At 39.8% G+C, this 18547-nt stretch overlaps 1 protein-coding gene across 1 annotated transcript; it reads right to left on the reverse strand.

Moving 5' to 3' along the window:
- Positions 1 to 1443: 1443 nt before the first annotated feature.
- mov10l1 (Mov10 like RNA helicase 1) lies at positions 1444 to 12713 on the reverse strand (the record flags this gene model as incomplete). The annotated part of the gene is made up of 20 exons (XM_083973499.1): positions 1444 to 1560; positions 1680 to 1820; positions 2591 to 2698; positions 2823 to 2972; positions 3494 to 3640; positions 5095 to 5241; positions 5700 to 5881; positions 5969 to 6041; positions 6116 to 6210; positions 6552 to 6607; positions 6734 to 6825; positions 6918 to 6988; positions 7092 to 7269; positions 7512 to 7626; positions 8038 to 8235; positions 8474 to 8788; positions 8927 to 9067; positions 10022 to 10209; positions 12320 to 12507; positions 12617 to 12713. 20 exons carry the CDS (start codon positions 12711 to 12713, stop codon positions 1444 to 1446), a joined length of 2799 nt encoding a protein of 932 aa, XP_083829625.1.
- Positions 12714 to 18547: the final 5834 nt, after the last annotated feature.

An 18547-nucleotide genomic window follows, 5' to 3' on the forward strand; every position in this document is an offset into this window, starting at 1 on the left:
ACACCTGAGACATACATCAAAGACGGAGGGTCTGAACTGGGCTCCCTTACAGCACAGCAAACTCAGATAAAAGCTGTCTCCTCCCTGCACATAAGAGACTCATTAACTTAAGAGATTGAACCCCCATTTGCCTCTTTTTTCCCCCCCCCACGCCCCTCCCCCTCCACCCTCTCCATCCTGCTGGGCTCCAGCAGGACTGACAGTCCCCATGCAGACTGTCAGTAGCACTCAATTGTCACATCCAGTCTCCGGGCCTTGTGGGCAGACACTGCCACGCCGAGGTGTGCAGACAGCTCGCCCCCGGAAACTGCAGACATCTGTGGATCGACTCATTATGCTAAAGTAGGCTAATGCACTCCATGCTCAACAGTTTTAGTCTTGTCATGTATCTAATTTCTCTTTCTCAACAAAGAGCTAATAGTAAATCACTGGAAATCGGGCTTTAAAAAATCAGGCCAGCCAATCGAATCATTTCACCAGCATTATCGTGCCGTCTTGGCAGATGAACTCTGTAACTGCTATGACGCAATTCACTGTAATTTACCAATAATCTCTGACAGTTTAATTGAAAAATCTTATGCACAGTCGAGCACATCATCTTAATAAATCACAGAACAGAGAAATAATTGTGCAGTGTATATACACACGTCATCTTTATTTCTACCCCCAAGTAGAACAGAGTTTGGCTTTCACAGAAACAAGAAAATTCTCACTTCACTTTCCAAACTGTCAACAGAAGCCAAGGAAATGTAAAGGGGAAAAAAACTTAAGTCAGGTCGATGGAGCTGAGGAACACCGTCCATGATTACATCATCCTCTCATGTACTCCTTTGCTCCTCCGCAACTCTGAGAGAGAAAAAAGGTGGGTGAATTGTTGGTTTAAAAAAAAAAAGATTTCATACAGAGGCTGTTAATATTCTTTGTGATCTCAGTCACATGAGGTTTGTTCAATAAAAAAAACATTAATATCGTCACATATTCAAGTTTCAATCCAGATGACTATGATTACAGATGTCTATATTCTGTATAAGCCTGCAACGCAAATCATACACTCAGTAGTAACCAGTACTTAGACCTGCACTATAAATTGCAATTCACTGACAGTTTATATATATCTGCTTATAAATTACAGCCATTACATGTAGTTTTTGTGCAATCATGATATATTAGGGAGGCAATACTCAAAGGTGGCATTATAGCACTATATTACACTAGTCTGAGGGGTATTAATCATTATTACCCTCTCAAATGTCCATACATGAAGGGGTAAGAAATACAACACCCACATCAACTATGACTTCAATTCATGAACAAATAATTATTGAAATTACCTATGAAAAAATAATAGTCGGACATCAAAATAGACTTCATGGCAGAATTGAATTTCTGAATTATCATTTAACTGTTCTAGTAGTCCTAATAAAGTGGACAAAATGAGAAAGGCTACATCGCTGACCAGTTTACATACTTCTGAGAGTCTCTTAGGTAGGGAGGGGGGTCGCAGCCCAGATATGCCCCGTTGATGAAACAGTACTGCAGCAGAGCTCTGAAGCATGAATCCTGGAAGGAAATGAGAACATTTAAGGCGTTTGAAAGCCAGAATGTACTGTATAATACACACATTGACAAAATATTAATAATAATATTTTAAAGTATCAATTCACTGCTTTCCCACTTACCCTGATGAGAATGTGGGGGTTTCCAACAATTAGGAGCAGGGCTTTTGGACGAGTGACGGCCACGTTGAAACGTTTAGGGTTGGCCAGAAAGCCGAGTGCATTTTGCAAATCATCGCTCTTTATCGATTCATTAGAGCGCACCTATATCATGAGAGAGCGAATAAAGGAATAAACTGTGGAAAGGTTGTGACTGATGTTTTTGCTCCACAGATTTTTTTTCTACAAATTGAGGTTAATGCATACTGTGATGTCCTGGTTGTAGCAGAAGTTTAATTTCATCCTCTGTTTTTCTTTTGCATGGTTGTGTTGCATTGTGTGTATGTGTGTGTTGCCCAATGACAACACAAAAAACCAGGACACAGAACCTCCTAACAACCAACAAGTTGCCAAGTATAGATTGTTTAAAGAGTCTTTGCTTGATTAGGGTTAGGTGAGGCCATCATATTTAAGTGGCGAATGGTCAATTTACATTTTCTGTCTGCTTTTGGTGTGGTGCAAAGTACGTACTGTATAAAAAATATAGAAACAGCTATTTTTAGACTTTTAGTCTAGAGCCGGTTGTACCGCTTGGATTATTCCTCTGTTGTGACTTTACCCTATGGCCACATAGGACAACTTAATTCACTTTAAAATGCTGGTTTATCAGTTTTTAAAATCGTTTTCCTTACATGCCTTTACTCATACTATATATATATATATATATATATATATATATATATATATATATATACATATATATATACATATATACATACACATTTTTTTTTTTTTTTATTAAATGACACAAAATTCTGATGCACAATGTTCTGTATTCCAACACAACCTAAACTTGATTGTAGTTGATGCCATATAAATAAAGAAATTAACCTCTCATTCAGAAGATAGCACCTTGTGATGTAATTTCAGCCTACCGTAGACATGATGATAACCAGGTACTCTTGTCCTTGGAACTCCTCCACAGAGCCCACTTTGATGTCAGACAGGCCAACTTTACCCAGCAGCACTCGGATCTTCTCACACTGAAGGATTATATGAAAATAAGGACATTTCAGGATGGAACGTTACCACTGACAAGTTTTAAACTCATCTAAGCATGAATTTGCTGGCTTTTTTTCATCTTTCTTATAGACTATGTGGTTTTACCTGTTTCCTGTAGGGGGCAATGATGCCGATGTCTGAGACATCCACAGGGTTGTAGAGCTTCTTGGCCAGCTGGCAGCAGTAGAGCATGACCTGTACAGCCTCGCCGGGGTTGAACCATGATGGGTTGTTACCTTCCCTCATTTCTGTGCCCTAAAGCAGAGCAAAATAACAGCAATAAATGTGTATATCCCACTAACTTCATGTTCTTACAAATCCAACACATGTTAGTGTGTAATGTTAGTGCCTCTAAACTAGTACAACGATGAATCGATGATATTGAATATGCTCTGTTCTACAGTAAATAAGACCTGTAAAGTGTACAAATATTTCTTAAAAGGCTTAAGTACCCTGACACCATGAAAGAGGAGAGGGAAGCCTTTTTTGGGCAGGCTTTTCCAATGGCAAAGGGAGTCCACTGTGGCTCTGGGGGCTTTAAAGCATAGTTCCCCCTGGTAGAAGAGCTTGGAAGGCAGAATCAGCAAGGCCTCATGGGAACGGTAGTTGTAGATCAGCTTAGTCACCTGTCATCAAAATACATCGCTCTAGTTTAAGAATGTACGTTGTTGGTTAAAAATAAAAGGTGCAAAATCAGGCACAGTAAAGCACTGCTTAATTTTTGACTGATCTCAGAATTGCTAATCAAACATTAGACTTCAATACAATGCACCAACCAGCTTCGGGTTGTATCCCCAGTCATGTTTGGAGTACAGTGGGCTGGCCATCAGTCTCTCCAACAAAGACACTCCCAGTCCAAAAGCAGCAGCCATCTTCGACTTCACTATAGGACCCAGCTGACAGGGGTCTCCAGCTAACACTATCTAAGCAGGCAAGGGTAAAGAAAAGTCACATGTTTGAGTCATGTCATGAGTCGCTTCAAAATCAGTTTAACTCATCCACCAAACACGCAGAAGTCAATTTAGCCGGGAATGGATGTGAGTGAGAAGACGGGCGTGATACAGCCTAACCATGGCTGAAGTTAATAAGTGACAAATTGTTTAAGGGATATTCAACACTTTGGCAAACTGGCCCGTTGTACCATAGGTTCATTACATTTAATTGTCGGTGCAAGCTATTTTTAGAACAACGGAGCCGAGCGGCGAGCTGCTCAGAGCTACGCTACGGAGGCTCATGGGATTTCTTGGTTTCCCTCATCAAACACACAATCCAACAACGCCAAAACTATATTGTGCACAAGTTGTGACCTGCACATTCACCACGCTATGAGATTATGGAACGTTATGAGACAGAGTTGTTTTCGAGGCAAATGCAGAGACTGCTTGCCGAAAAACTGCCCCACCAGCGGTTTTGCATGAATATACCTCGAAAACAACTCAGTCTCGTAACGTTCTGTAATTATCTCATAGCGTGGTGAATGTGCAGGTCACAACTTGTCCACGAGAGCATTTTGGAGTTGTTGGATTGTGTCTTTGATGAGTTCGATGAGGGAAACGAAGAAATCCAACTAGCCTCCGTAGTGTAGCTCTGAACAGCTCGCAGCTCTCCGCCGTTCTAAAAATAGCTTGCACCGACAATTAAAGGTAACAAACCTACTCCTAAAACTATAGGGATTATGGCAATGGGCCAAATTGCCAAAATGTTGAACTTTCCCTTTAAATCAAGGTGTTGCATCTGTTATAAAAAAAAAAGGATATAACTTTTAAGGTCTGAATGTGGTGAGTGGGTGTATAATTGGCACCAACCTGTCCATCTCTCTCTGACAAAAGGCTTATGGGGATCAGTGACTCTGGCTCAGTGGCCTGGCCAGCTTCATCCAAGAACACATGGGTAAAATGTCCCACTCTGTGTAAAAAACAAAAGTCTCAGTTTAGTGGGTCTGACGTGTGAGATCTAAGTATGAACCTACATCTAACATTCACTTCAGCCTTACTGTAGTCCTATATTATGGAACATGCCAGCGCTGGAGCAGGTGCTGGCCACGATCCTATGAAAAGAGGCATGACGGATGTCCTCTCCTGCACTTGAGTAGGGTCGCAGCACTGCTGGGATAGACTAGGAAGAAATGCAGTAACAGTCACATCAACATACTGGTGAATTTTGGAGGAAAAGAGCAGAGAAATGAAGCTAAATGCAGGCAGACACAATGTAATCCATTATTTAACAAATTGTTACACATAACTGTACCACCTCACCTGGTGGCAATGGCATCTGTACAGACAGGAACTTGCATATTATCCCTTTGATCATACCTAATCTCACTTGTGTGCTTGTAGCACTAAAAACTGCAGTGAATTTCAATGTGGCTGCTCGGTACCTCTTCCTGCCTACAAGATGCGTTGACACGAGCCAAAGCTCCAGCGTGCAGGTAGCCACTGTCGTGCAGGCGGACGCAGATGAGGTCAGCAGCACTGTTGGAGGGAGTACATACAAGTACCCGACTGCTGGGAAGAAAGTGGTAAACCTGGGAGGTGGAAAGTTGATGATAAAGTTGATAAATCTTGTTAAGCTGTTGAAAAGTTACCAATCAATATAATTATTTTTAGATGGCCAAGCCTTGTCCACACTAACATCAAATCTTTTTTTGGAATGTATCAACTTGGAAAATAATGTTGACACCGAAAGAAAGACAAAAATGAGGTTTTGCTTTTTTTTAAACAAGAAGTAAATCTTCACATTTAAGAAATATTGTATTATTATTATAATAATCTTTGGTCAAACACACAATAGATATTAAAGAAGAGGCCGATTAAAGATAGGTCAAGTGTATAAGAATAAGTATGACAACAATAATGTTGGGAATAAATGAACACATTAACACCAATTCATGGCTCGTCTATAAATCTAGGTGGGAGGAGCTACTCTTAGCCTTATGATGAATCCTGATTAGAAGTATATTCTACAGTGCTTGTATGTATGCACCTGTAGTATGGCCTCTATGAGGGTGATTGTCTTTCCGGTGCCTGGAGGTCCAAACAGCACATAAGGAACGGGCCGACATTCTCCTTCCAGGATCCTCTTCACTGCCTCTTTTTGAGGGGGGTTCAGGTCTGGGTTAAAGAAGTGTCCTTTGCTGGGGATGGGTTTGGATGGCAGTCTGCCATCTAGAGTCAATCACATATTTGTTATTGTTCACAATGTCACCGACCTGCCATAGGCAAAGCTGCAAATGGAAAGTCAGATCCCTTTACCTTTAGTCTGCGTGGCCTTTGATTTCATGTCAATGGAAATGCTCGACACCTTTCCATTTTCCATGACTGGAGCCTGAATTTCAGATATAGTTAAATTTTATTAAAAATCATTCTAACCAGACATCAAGTCTTCAATAATTCTCTCACCTCATTGTTCTCCATTGTTTTGGTTTGGTCTGACTCGTCTATCCATTTTCCAGTCCACTGAGGAGTCTGAGGAGTCAGTCTAGAAGGGAAGAGACCTAGACAACAAAAGAAAATTACAGCAATTTAAGTCTAACAGGACCACTTTTGAAATGAACTGCCACTCTCAAGTACGTATTAAGAAGTAAATTAAACGTTGTAAATGCATGTCTATTAAACAACTGTGGCACTTCTGTGTCAAAATAATTCCAGATTTTTGTGAAAGTAAATATTAGTGGGGAGATAAAACATGTGAAAGCAATACTAGTTCACTACAGTAAGAAGCAAACAGCACCCTCTAGAGTCAATTTTATGCCAGTGCCAATTTGTGCCCTACCTAAAATACCAGGAAAAACATGCTCTAAAGATTAATGTAATTTAAAAAAGGGCCTTAGCTTACTCTCCCCAAACTGTCTCGTCTGGTCAAGTGCATTGTGACATCGCCTTGTGGTTATTCTGGAAAACAAGCAGTCAAAACATTAATTTTACCAGCAAACTTAATCATAACAACTATGACATGTTGGAAAATGAAATCAACACTGAGGAAGTTTAAGATGATATTAAGACTCTCCTGTTTCTCACCTATTGAAAGAGAACTCAACATCAAGTGGCTCTCCTAGGTAGCTGCGCTGAAACTCTGAGTTCACTCTCAAACTCACATTCTCATCATTAATCTGGCAAAAGAGAGAATCAGATTGAGTTGAAATTTAAGGAACATCCACATTTATACTGAACGTAAAAATACAAGTTTTAAATATCTCTGTACCTCTGTGATATAACTGATGCACTCCAGCACCACACCGTTGCTCTGTATTTTCTTCAACATTATTTTGTCACCTGCACACGGGGGCTTTGTCAAGACTTCTTGTGTTGCACAGAAAAGATGAAATGTCTGAAATGTCTCACCAATAATGAAGAAAGACTCCTAAGGCCACCTCACCTACACTGATATTGGGTCTGCCTTCAGACAGCCCAGGGACCTCTAAGTGGAGGTAGATGGCTCCCTTCCTGAGAAAGGCTCCGTTGATCGTGAACTCTCTCAGTTCGCTCTCTGCATGAAGCTCCTCCAGCCAGAGAAGAGTGGAGAAGCGCGCGTGCATGTTGGAGGGTGACAGCACCTGCACAAGCAGACACAACAGAAGAAGGGTAATATAGTTTTAAATAAGATCCCTTGAAAAAAATATTTTCCCTCTTTCTCTCCTACTGGAGAAGGTAACACAGGAAGCTGATTTCTGTGCCTGTATTCTCTAAATTACATCCTTCCATTTCTGGGAGGATGTAGGTTCTTCTTTTTAATAAAAGTAAATGAATATTGGCAGACTCCATTATACAACGCTTCCTTTTGTAGACACATGCTCACCTCTCCTAGGCAAGACTGAACTGCCAGCACATCACTTTGCGTCTCCACACAGTCTCTGAGAATTTGAGGCACTGGGAAGTTCGGCAAAAAGTTTGGCAATCGCCGCTTATTAAGCCTGGAGGTAGAAAAGGCAGCGTAAACCAAGAGGTGACATCATGAGTCCAATTTAAACAACTGCCCATGTTTCAGAGAAAGCAATCAAATCAACAACAGGGAATGTCATAACTAACAGTTTCTCATTTACGCACATTAATGTAAATGTTAAGTAAGTGCATCTTCTGTTCAGTTATTTAATCTAGAATTTTATCTATGGTGGAAAATAATCTATTTAAGCATCTAATTTCTGAGAATTCTAACAAATACAAAATGGCAAGCTTTTGTATTAAAAACCTGAGAATATTCATCTAATCTATCAAGAACAAGGCAAAAGTGATGGTCAGCATCTCTAACAAAATGATGGTCAACATACAGTATATAAAGCTCAGTGCTCTCCCTCGGGCATCAGTGCAATTGACCAGTTTGATACCTTGGTTTGTCTTTTGGAGCCGGGATGGTGACGGTGTATGTTGGTACTGCTGGGGCAGGACGAGGGTCAGCGGGAGTGTAGGGCACGGAGGGCCGCAGCAGGCGCTCTTCTTCACTTCCTACCGTGACCTCCAGGCACCTCCCGATGGTGAAAGAGGAGAAGTGCAGCAACAGGAGCTCAGCGCAGATTCCCAGGCTCCTGAATCATTTCCCATACATAAAATTCAGCTGTTCAGACAACATGCTAACAAGAGCCAGACAGATACACTTGAGACCTCAATAAGATGAGCTGATTTCACATGGCAAGGCAGCAGGGTCCGACGGAGATGAAGCCAAAAAACTTTCAATTCTATTCGTCTTTTTGATGCATTACTCCAACAACTACTTCTCTTATTTATATTATACTGCCACTACAAGAATTTTAAAATGCAACTTACTTTGCTTGGCAGGCTACTACAACAGACAGCCTCTCTCCTGATGGGATATCCAGCTCCGTTTCCTCCCTCCTTACTCCGGGGGGATGGATATTCTCTTTCGGCACTTTGCCGTTTTCTTTGTCTACATCTTTAGCATCGCAGACTTGTTTCTCAGAGGACTCGAGAGTAGATGCAGATTCTGAGCCATTTTCTTGCAAAGTCTGTTTCTGTCTCAGTGTTGTGGATCCTTTGACAGTAACCAGGGTGAACTGTTCTTCGGAATCCCAGCCAGCAAAGTCACAGTATTTCAATCTGTGAGTGTCTGAACCTTTGTTTCTGTTAAAATAGAAAGATGAGGATTATGCAGTGCAGTATTTTGTGCTACTGATGGTAACTTTTTTTTCTACAACAGCTTTTCTTTAAAGTCTTTACTTTTACAGTCAGAACGTGACTGTTGTTTCGTTAGTGACTCACTGTATCCAAAACACCAGCTCTCGTCTCTCCCCAATCATCAACTCCTCAAATTGTCCGTAATCTGATACATCCAGCTCTCCTTTGTTTTCCAAGATGCTCTTGAGATCAGCCTCTGTGAGAGGTTTAGGAGAGAATTGCACACTGCAAGAAGAATAACAAAAAAAAATGGCATCAAATTACTACAGTGCGTCACCCACATTATTTCATTACATTGTATTTGTTCATCAGGATGAAGAGAATTTATAATAGCTGCTCCTTTCTTTAAAAAAAATTGCTTACATTAGTTGAAAATGCCATAATAATAATTATCTATGAAATGTCTGGAAAAGGAAAGAGAGAACGTCCTGTGGTGATGTTTTTAACTTCAGTTTACCATTTGAGTAATAAAATGGCATATCCACTGATATTGAACATACAGTAACTGTCATCTGCGGCCCTTTAAAGACAGATAAACAAGGAATCATATCAAATTAAACTACTGAATTTATTTCAATTGAATTATATCGCAAAAAATAACAGGAAAACCACAGAAAACAAATTTACGATTACATTAAACTCTGTTCTCCCTCTGCTGTCCTGACTAGTCTCACCCTAGGCCCACCCCGGGAAGTCCTGGTCAGCGGGGGCCGGCAGGAGGCGCCTCCCCAAAGCCCTCTTCTTGTATTTTTTTTTTCTTTTTTTTCTCACTATTATTATTTACTACCTATTTAATTATTTATTTACTATTGTTCTGCTATCTCTCCCCCCTTTCTTTTTGCCATATCTACCTCAGAAGTCCAACATACTTATGCTCATCACACACACACACACACACACACACACACACTTACACACACAACGCGTATCCTAAACAAAAACATTGTCTTTGTTATTTCAATTGTGTTATTTTATTTTTTATTTTTCATTTATTGTTTTATTTTTTTTTTTGTTATTTCATTTGATTGGTAATAATAGTTATCACTGCGTATTGTCTTGTCCTGTGTTGCTATATATGTTTCTATATATGTCACTTTTACACTAATTTGTTTATCACCTGCATTGCACTATAAATAAATTTAAAAAAAGACAGATAAGCCCAAGTACTGTGGTCAGTACCTCTGAAGACATGGCGCCATGCACAGGGCCCTCCAGCTGTAGAATGACTGACTGCTCTCCACCATTACCAGGTTGACCAGATGCCCTGGCGCAGGCTGGTAGTCGGCTGGCAGCAGCAGAGAGTCCAGGCTGAAGAACACAGTGTCATCCACCACACCATTCTTCCCGTATATGCTGGTCACACACACCTGGGAACCAGGGACCATTCAAAGGAGACACAAAGGAATGAAATAAGTTGTCAGATATACTGTATATCTAATCAAGGTTTAATCTTCCTCATTTCCATTAGACCAACATTGATTATCTTAAAGGGATGTGTCAACATTTTGGCAAATTGGCCCATTGCCATAATCCCTATAGTTTTAGGAGTAGGTCCGTTACTCTCGTCTCTCCCCAATCATCAACTCCCCAAATTGTCCGTAGTCTGATACATCCAGCTCTCCTTTGTTTTCCAAGATGCTCTGGAGATCAGCCTCTGTGAGAGGTTTGGAGATAATTGGGATTTGATATAAAATGGCATATCCATATGGAATTTCTTGGTTTCCCTCATCAAACTCACGGAGTTGTTTTCGAAGCAAATGCAGAGACTGCTTGCCGAAATCAGCGGTTTTGCATGAATTTACCTCTAAAACAACTCTGTTTCGTAACGTTCCGTTATTACCTCATAGGGTGGTGAATGTGCAGGTCACAACTTGTCCATGAGAGAGAGTTTTGGAGTTGTTGGATTGTGTATTTGTTGAGTTTGATGAGGGAAACCAAGAAATCCCATAAGCCTTCATAGCGTAGCTCTGAGCAGCTCACAGCCCTGCTCCTCCGTTCTAAAAATAGCTTGCACCGACAATTAAAGGTAAACGACGCCCCGACTACCCCTTTAATTAAGCTTTACCAACTTAGGATCAGTACTTTCCACAAGTGAAGCACTAAATAATGATTTAGTCTAATGAGTGGGTATAGCCTTTCACTTTTATTGATGCAATTACCTCGTCTCGGCGGCAATAGCGCAAAGGGGCCACAGAAATAGCCTGGGTGGTCCACTGGGTTGGATTGATAAAATATTTTGCTTGGACCCAGTCTCCTTTCATTGGCTCATAACCTAACAGAAAGGAGAGAAAACACACAAAGTGGGCCAGCAGGCAGCGGAGCCAACATCAGCCCTCAGCCAAGTGGTAGTAAATTTTGGTGTGGCTGTGAGTTTGTCTAATTCACTCTCAGTCTGTAAGATAACAAAACATCAACTGTAAAAGTGTAGGTCGATGTTGATTCATACATAGCATGACGTCTGGTGGGGGGGCGGGTCATGTGTGCAACAGAGTGAGTTTAACCAAAGCATTGTGGGGTTAAGAGGATCACACTCTCAATTTCTTGTGTGTGAAGTGCAGTGAGCGGCAGTACCTTCCGAAAGACTACCGCGTGGGAAGTATGTGGTCTGGTTTATGTAGCCGCCATCTCCATCAAATGATGTGACTGTGCCAATGAGAGGGCGCAGCTGCATGTTGTCAGCTTCTAGAGAGGCTCTTCCCCCGACGTCCCAAGCATTGGAATTCCTTTCAACCTAAGTGACAGGATTAAATGCACCAGGTTTGACAAAGCTCACCATGAATGCTCTCTCACTGTAACGTAGTAAGCAATGGGAACAGAAACCAAACACTAGTAAGTTTAAATTCACACACACAGCTCAGGAAACTCTTGCTCGAGTCAGCTCTCATTCTGTTAACGAGAACATCCCCATTGATAAACAGTTGTGCACATTGGAAATATCATGTCTTTTTAAACCACACATTAAGGATATTGCTCAAAAGGCCTAGATGGTGCAGTGCAAGGGAAATGTTTGTAGCTGCAAGAGTTAATAGTCTTCAAGCGCTTCTACGGAACCGAATGTATACATTTATCGCTCAGATGAGTCTGTAAATGTCATCATTAGCAATATAAACAACTCTGTGAGGAGCTGCATCAGATACTCCTCTAGCCTAAGGATACATTGGCTTGAAAGTAACTGATAACTGAACTGATGAAGCCCCTTGTATGAGAGGCAAAACGTCTTCCCAGACAAATACAAGTCCAGTTGCCTATGATTCAATTTGCCCAGAAAAGAACAATGACCTGGATGAATGAGAATATCCATAGACATCTTTAATGTGTTTTACTCTCATGGTGCTATGGACCTCTCTTTGACTCTAATAATGCTATATATCTATATATCCATCTATCTATCTATCTATCTATCTATCTATCTATCTATCTATCTATCTATAGTGATTCAAGTAAATGTCACTAATAAAATAAACATTGGTTGCTTACCCTCAAAGCTCTCCATCCCCCTTGTGCACCTCCCCTCACTGCCATGCAGTCCACCAGGTCCCCTTCTTTCAGTCTTGCTCCGCCTAAAACCTCTCCACTGGTGAAGTATATGACGTCGTCTATCATGCCATAGTCGAGGCACAGCTGTGTCACCACACTGCCCCGCAGGTGGCGAATGTCCTCCATGCCTGACCACCAGAAGAGACACGAGACATGTCATTAGAGATGTATAGCTGGGGCTATGTCTGCTGATAAAACACGACGAGGTCACTAAACTTTGCCTCACCACGCTTTTACCTGGTGCACAGGAGAATGTAGCGTCACCATCCACGTCCACTGTCCGCCACAGTGGAGACACCAGCTTGGACAGCATACACCGCATGGCAGTGAGCATCTCTGCAGAATGGCAGCTGGTATCTATCCACACAACGAAAACAGGATACAATAGAGACCCCACAGACGAATTATATCTAGATATAACTGGTAAATGCACGTTGACTAACGTGTCCACTCACCGAAATTAGCTAGCTGATATGTTCGGCTGCTTGTTAGCAAAAACTATGCTGCTCTATATATTCAAAGCTAATGCTAGCTAATGGTTACCGTACCTGCAGCGCAATATGCGGCCTGGAATGACAAAATATTGTTTAACAGACAACAAATAACATGAAGCTGGCAAGTTACCTTTCTCAACAAAAAACAGTAAGCCGTGGTTCACGTGTATTGGCCAGCCCTTTGCTGCAACTCAAGGCCAAACCAAACTCCAGGCGCTTCACGGGCACACGTACGTACGTGCGCGGGAACGCTGGTTCGCGGTTAAGAGGAGGGGCGGCGTTACGTGGAATTTGGTGAAGCTGTAGGCTTCAAACCAAAGTCCTTCCGTCTCTGGTCAAACTCACATTCACAATCACAAAAGATTTTCTCTGTGTTGGAAGATTGTGTTTCCATAACAAAAAGTAATAAACAGAAGGAGTTATGTAATAAATTTGCTGAAATAGCCTAGGCTAAAACCAAAATTTTGTCCAAATCTTTTGAAATGGAAACAGTTCATCCAAAGTATAAATGACTCTTAAAAACAAAAAAGAACTGCTAAAACTTTTCATTAGTGCTCATTATGTAACCTATCTCTATCCTGGCTGCTGGCTCCTGTTTATTTGTGTTGTTTAACTGCACTGATCCGTTATCAATAAAGATTATTGGATTAAAAAATGAAGCTGTATGGCTGTGGTGACTGGGTATAATCATCTATTATAATACATCAGAGATTGTGCCATGAGTCCACCAGAAACTGTGGACAATATCACAAGAATTTCCCATAATACATCCATAGGCTACCAAAACAAACCCACATAGCCTATTGGACACAGTGGTTTTTCTTTATTTTCATTAGCCTACTTTCTACATTGTAGATTCAAACTGAAGACATCAAAACTATGAAGGAAAACATAGCCTAAACATAAAAGTGTTAGAATAACTATGTTATTCATTCTTTGAAGTCGCCATATGTTTTTGTTTTGATTGCACACTCTTGGCATTCTCTCATCATCTTCAGGTCGTCACCTGGAACAGATTTCCAACACTCTTGAAGACGTTTCCAGAGCTGCTGAGCACTTGTTTGCTGTTTTACATCTCAGTTGGGTTTAGGTCAGTTGACAGATTGGTTTTAATTTTACAACATAACTCATATGTGTTTTTTCAGATTTAGATTTCAGATTCATAATTTATTGTCCCCGAGGGGAAATTCATTTTCACAGTTCTGTTCCAGACAAAAACACCAACACATGTGCAACACCAGATAGTTTTGATGTCTCCAGTCCAGTATGAATCTACAATGTAGAAAATGATTTTAAAAAAATTAGAAAAAAAGAAAGAAAGAAACATTGAATGGGAAAGAGTGTCCAAACTTTTGTCTCGTAGTGTTAGTACATCTTATCACAATTAAAATGTTCTAGCCTCCACATGTGCTACTGGTTCTTGAAATATATAGCAAATGCATATTATTGAAAATTATTTGCCATAGTCTCATTTGTTTAAATAAGTCTGTAAGACAAAAAATAAAGTTGTCAGCAGATTGATAATTTAGTTGTAAATGAATAAAGACTCAGTATGTGAATCCATATGCATACAGAGGAATGATTTGGATAGTCATAGGGCCTACTGCAAAATGCAGTGCAGTATGAAATTAATTACAGCTATCCTGCTTGTAAATCCGACACATTTGAGCATTCTAGCACCATCTGTTTACTCACCAACTGCCTCATTCACTCTGCTCCTCTTGCAAATTTGCTATTTATTTTGCACTTCAAAGCAGGTGGAAAATCTTTCAGGGGGAGATTTTATACCTGGGAGGTTGTTTTTTTTTTTTTTTTTTTTTTACAGCAACAGCCTGCTGCCATGTTTTCATCACATTCACATGTGTGATCTGCCTGCTAAGAATTGTTCTTCTGTTGCTTTCCTAAATGGATGACAAAATGAACCGATGAGTCAACAGCCTGCTGCTGTGATCTGATCACAAAGTGGGAACTGTTCCCCTGTCATTATCCTGCTCTCTTTTATCTACACTGTGAAAGGGAACAACATAATGCTCTTTATGTCACTCAGTATTGTTTTGGTGTAAGATCAAGCAAGACAGGCCTTTCAGATATGAGAGTGCCAAGTCTGACACCCCCCACCTTCCAGCCATCACTCCTTTATGTAGACTATTAGAACCATATGTCACTTTTTATTCCCACTCTGTGTCTACCACAGTTGTCAAATATGTGTGGTTTTTGTGAGACACTAATGCAACACACGATTCTGAATATCCACTACTAAATCATTTCACTCATAGCATTTTAAGACTTTAAAGATTTACGTCAGGCTGTGCCATCAAGGGGGGTGCATCAGGCTATATCACAGACTATAAACATTTCATATCTTTTTCTCCTGGCAGCTTTGCTTTAGAAGTTAAGAGTTGTTAAACAGCTTATGTCTTGCAAAAGTTGTATAGATAAACAGACAGTGATGTTTGGCATGCACTTTGAACACCCTATTAACTTTCATAGCTTACTGTACCACAACTGAAGGCAATGATATGTAGAAATATTTCGGCTCAGGCCTTTCATGTTGTGGTTGGTATCTGTGTTACTTGTTAGTGTTGGTTAAAACATACTGTGCCATATTACAGGTCACATACTTAATATTGCTGTCAACAAATTTCTCTATTCCTATCATATATTTTTCAAAATGTGTGAATTAAGTTTTACTGTCAGGAGAAAATATATCTTACATCTTGTCTCAATGTTAATTTCTTACTCTATGCCCCATGTTTCTACATCCCCCTGGACATTAAATCCCGGTAATTTAAGTTCATTTCAATTTTTGGTTATGGAGGATTTACATTATCAGAATAAGCCTTATGTAAATTGACTTCAAACGGCCATGTTACTGCCTTAAAAGGAAAGGGAATAACCCCAAATCTTGTGGGGCAAAAAGTTTTGTTTTGGCAAGTGCTCAACAGTCAAGCGAGATATTTATGATTTGTAGTTAATGGACATGCAGAAAGCAGTAAAATGTGCAAAAAACAGTGATATGGTCTGTTTGGCAGAGTCATTATGTTGATTTACAACTGTTGCCCAAAGGCATTTTTATAGGCTATTGGTCTCAAATCGAATGCTTTATAGAGACTGTGACAAGTGAGATGGTATTTGACATCAGAGATTTATTTTTAGAAGCACTTCAGACGTTTCCACAGGTTGTTTCACAAGTACATGTAGCAGTTGTCTTTGTCATTTTAGTTGTTTGAGTGCTTGATGAGAGCAGTTTGTGACTCAATGATCAAACCGATTCATGATCTTGTCTTAATATGAAGAAGCTGATCATGTTTTCACATCTCAGGAATGGAAACCAATAGCCTACATTGTGCTCATTCTTTGTCTCTTGACATGACACTACTTCCACCACAAGAGGGCAGTGGCTGCACTTTTTGTGTACTAGACAGCCACAGTCTTTGCCACAGAGTGCAAATGAGGCCAAGGAAGGAATCAGATCAGATTCTAATCTCAGAGTCTGTGTTGCTATTGCTGGAGAGTCTGCTAACCTTGTTTGATGGCAACAAATGCCACGAAAGCTCAGAAATTAAGCCAGCTATTGTGAGGACCATGGGGAAAAACTGATTCCCTGCTTAATCAGATAGTGTTTGACAAGGGCATAAACTTCCCCTCTGTAATTAGCAGCAAAAATACACAAGCATAGCGAGCACCAGTACAGTTAAGAATCTGACTGTTTGACAGGAGTTTGGCTGCAACAGGTTGTCTCCTCAGAGTCCATTAGCATTAAAAGAAGAAGTGGCTGCCTGCCCATCACAAAAAAATAAGCATGTCAACTTGAAAATGTTTACAGACATGTTTGAAATAATAAAAAAAACAGATGAAATAAACATAGATTTACAAGTTAATGACATACATTCAAAATATTTTGAGCTGCCAAAACATGTTCTTCACAATTTTTTTTTAATTCTTCACAAGTTTCTTCATTCAATATGTATTCTTCTTCTATTTAAGTCTGACCACCCGTTAACATCCCTCTCTGTCTTATAATATTTATTACTGCATTTTAGTACATGTCAACTTGAAAAATGATGTAAATAACAGGAATATCAGCTCAGTGTTGTGTTGCACACTGCAGGCTACACCCTCATAGAGGTGTACAGGAAACCGATCAGTTATCACAGTCTAATGATCCATCAAACACAATTTGTTTGTTCAGATAACAAACATGTGTATACACATCTGTATATCTAACTGTGCAGCCCACATCCAAAGAATCTTTACATAACCCCCTGTGAGATGCATCTCTATCCCTGTTCAGTGTGAAGTAACCAGATAAAAATAGGAATTCATTTGGTGTGATATTAAGGGACACAAGGAAAGTGAAGAAACACTACAATTGCAAACAGAGCCAGTGGTGTTTTTGTTTGTTTTATTTTTGTTTTTTGTGCGTGTTTCTTTCATTTGTCATGTTATTTTTCCTCATTTTAACTGCAGACAAACTCTCTTCTTACTAACTATAATAATAAAACAGCAGCTGTGGTTTGAGACACTCTTTCTCCTAAAATCAGTACCTGCAACCATCCCACAAATGTTATCATGATAATTATTAAATCCTAGGTTATATCCTATCAGGTTATTATGGTGTGCTTTTTTTTTTTTTTTTTTTTTTGCAAAATGCCACATCTGGCAGTAGTAGCCTATAGTATATACAAAAAAAAACCATCTAGATTATAATAGGCGCTTGTCATTTCAACTTACTTTGTAAAGGATTCCTTATGAATGGCATGTCAGCGTGTGGAGTTCTGTAGACTATCTCTACAGTTTGTCTGTGTCATGTATTAACTGTATAAGAGGCTATTATGTTCAAAACTCTCTCAGTATACAGCCCATTGTTTTTGTTTACAGATTTCTCCTTTGATATGAATTAATTAATGTATTTATTTATTTTTGTGTCATGCCACCATTGTGGCCCATCCCATATGGGATTACAAGACATGTAGCCTACTGATAAATCAAAAACTAGACAATCCTTCCTGTTGGTATTACCCGCCACACAAGTGTGACACATAAATAAACAACTTAAGATTACTATCAGTACTCATCTGTATATCGCTCTTTGTCTCATTGCCCCATATAATTGCATTTCATGTGGAGAATTGAACACCACGGTTAACACAGTCATTTATATTATTAAATGATTAGCTGCACTGTGTCAGATTTTCACTACACAATTATTTTGGCCAAATAAATTCATGATACCAATATTATCATGATCTCTGAAAAATTTTGAAGAAAAAAAAATAAACAATGCTACTAGTAAAGTCAGTCATCTTTAACTGTGTCTATTGTAGCCTATATGCTTTGGCTCTGTTTTGCAAATGAAACACTCAGGAGTTGGAGGCAGAGAGATTGTCGACATAAGTGTACAAAACATTACGCACATCACAACTGGGCCTATAGTGAATAGTGATAAAGTTTCACATGGTCCGATATTTGCCATCCTAATATCATCAAATGTGTATCAGGCTATTTAGGCTGTGCTGTCCCTCACTGTTCTCCACTAATCAGCTAATGACTGCAGCTCAGTATCCCATTATGTGGATAAGAGAGTGGTGGATCATTTCATCTTTCAGTGTCAAATGTAAAATATCAGGCTTTATATGCATGTCTGTATTTGTGCCATGAAAGATGAACACAA

The sequence above is a fragment of the Trachurus trachurus genome (assembly GCF_905171665.1).
Source record: "Trachurus trachurus genome assembly, chromosome: 6".
In the NCBI taxonomy this organism is placed as follows: domain Eukaryota; kingdom Metazoa; phylum Chordata; class Actinopteri; order Carangiformes; family Carangidae; genus Trachurus; species Trachurus trachurus.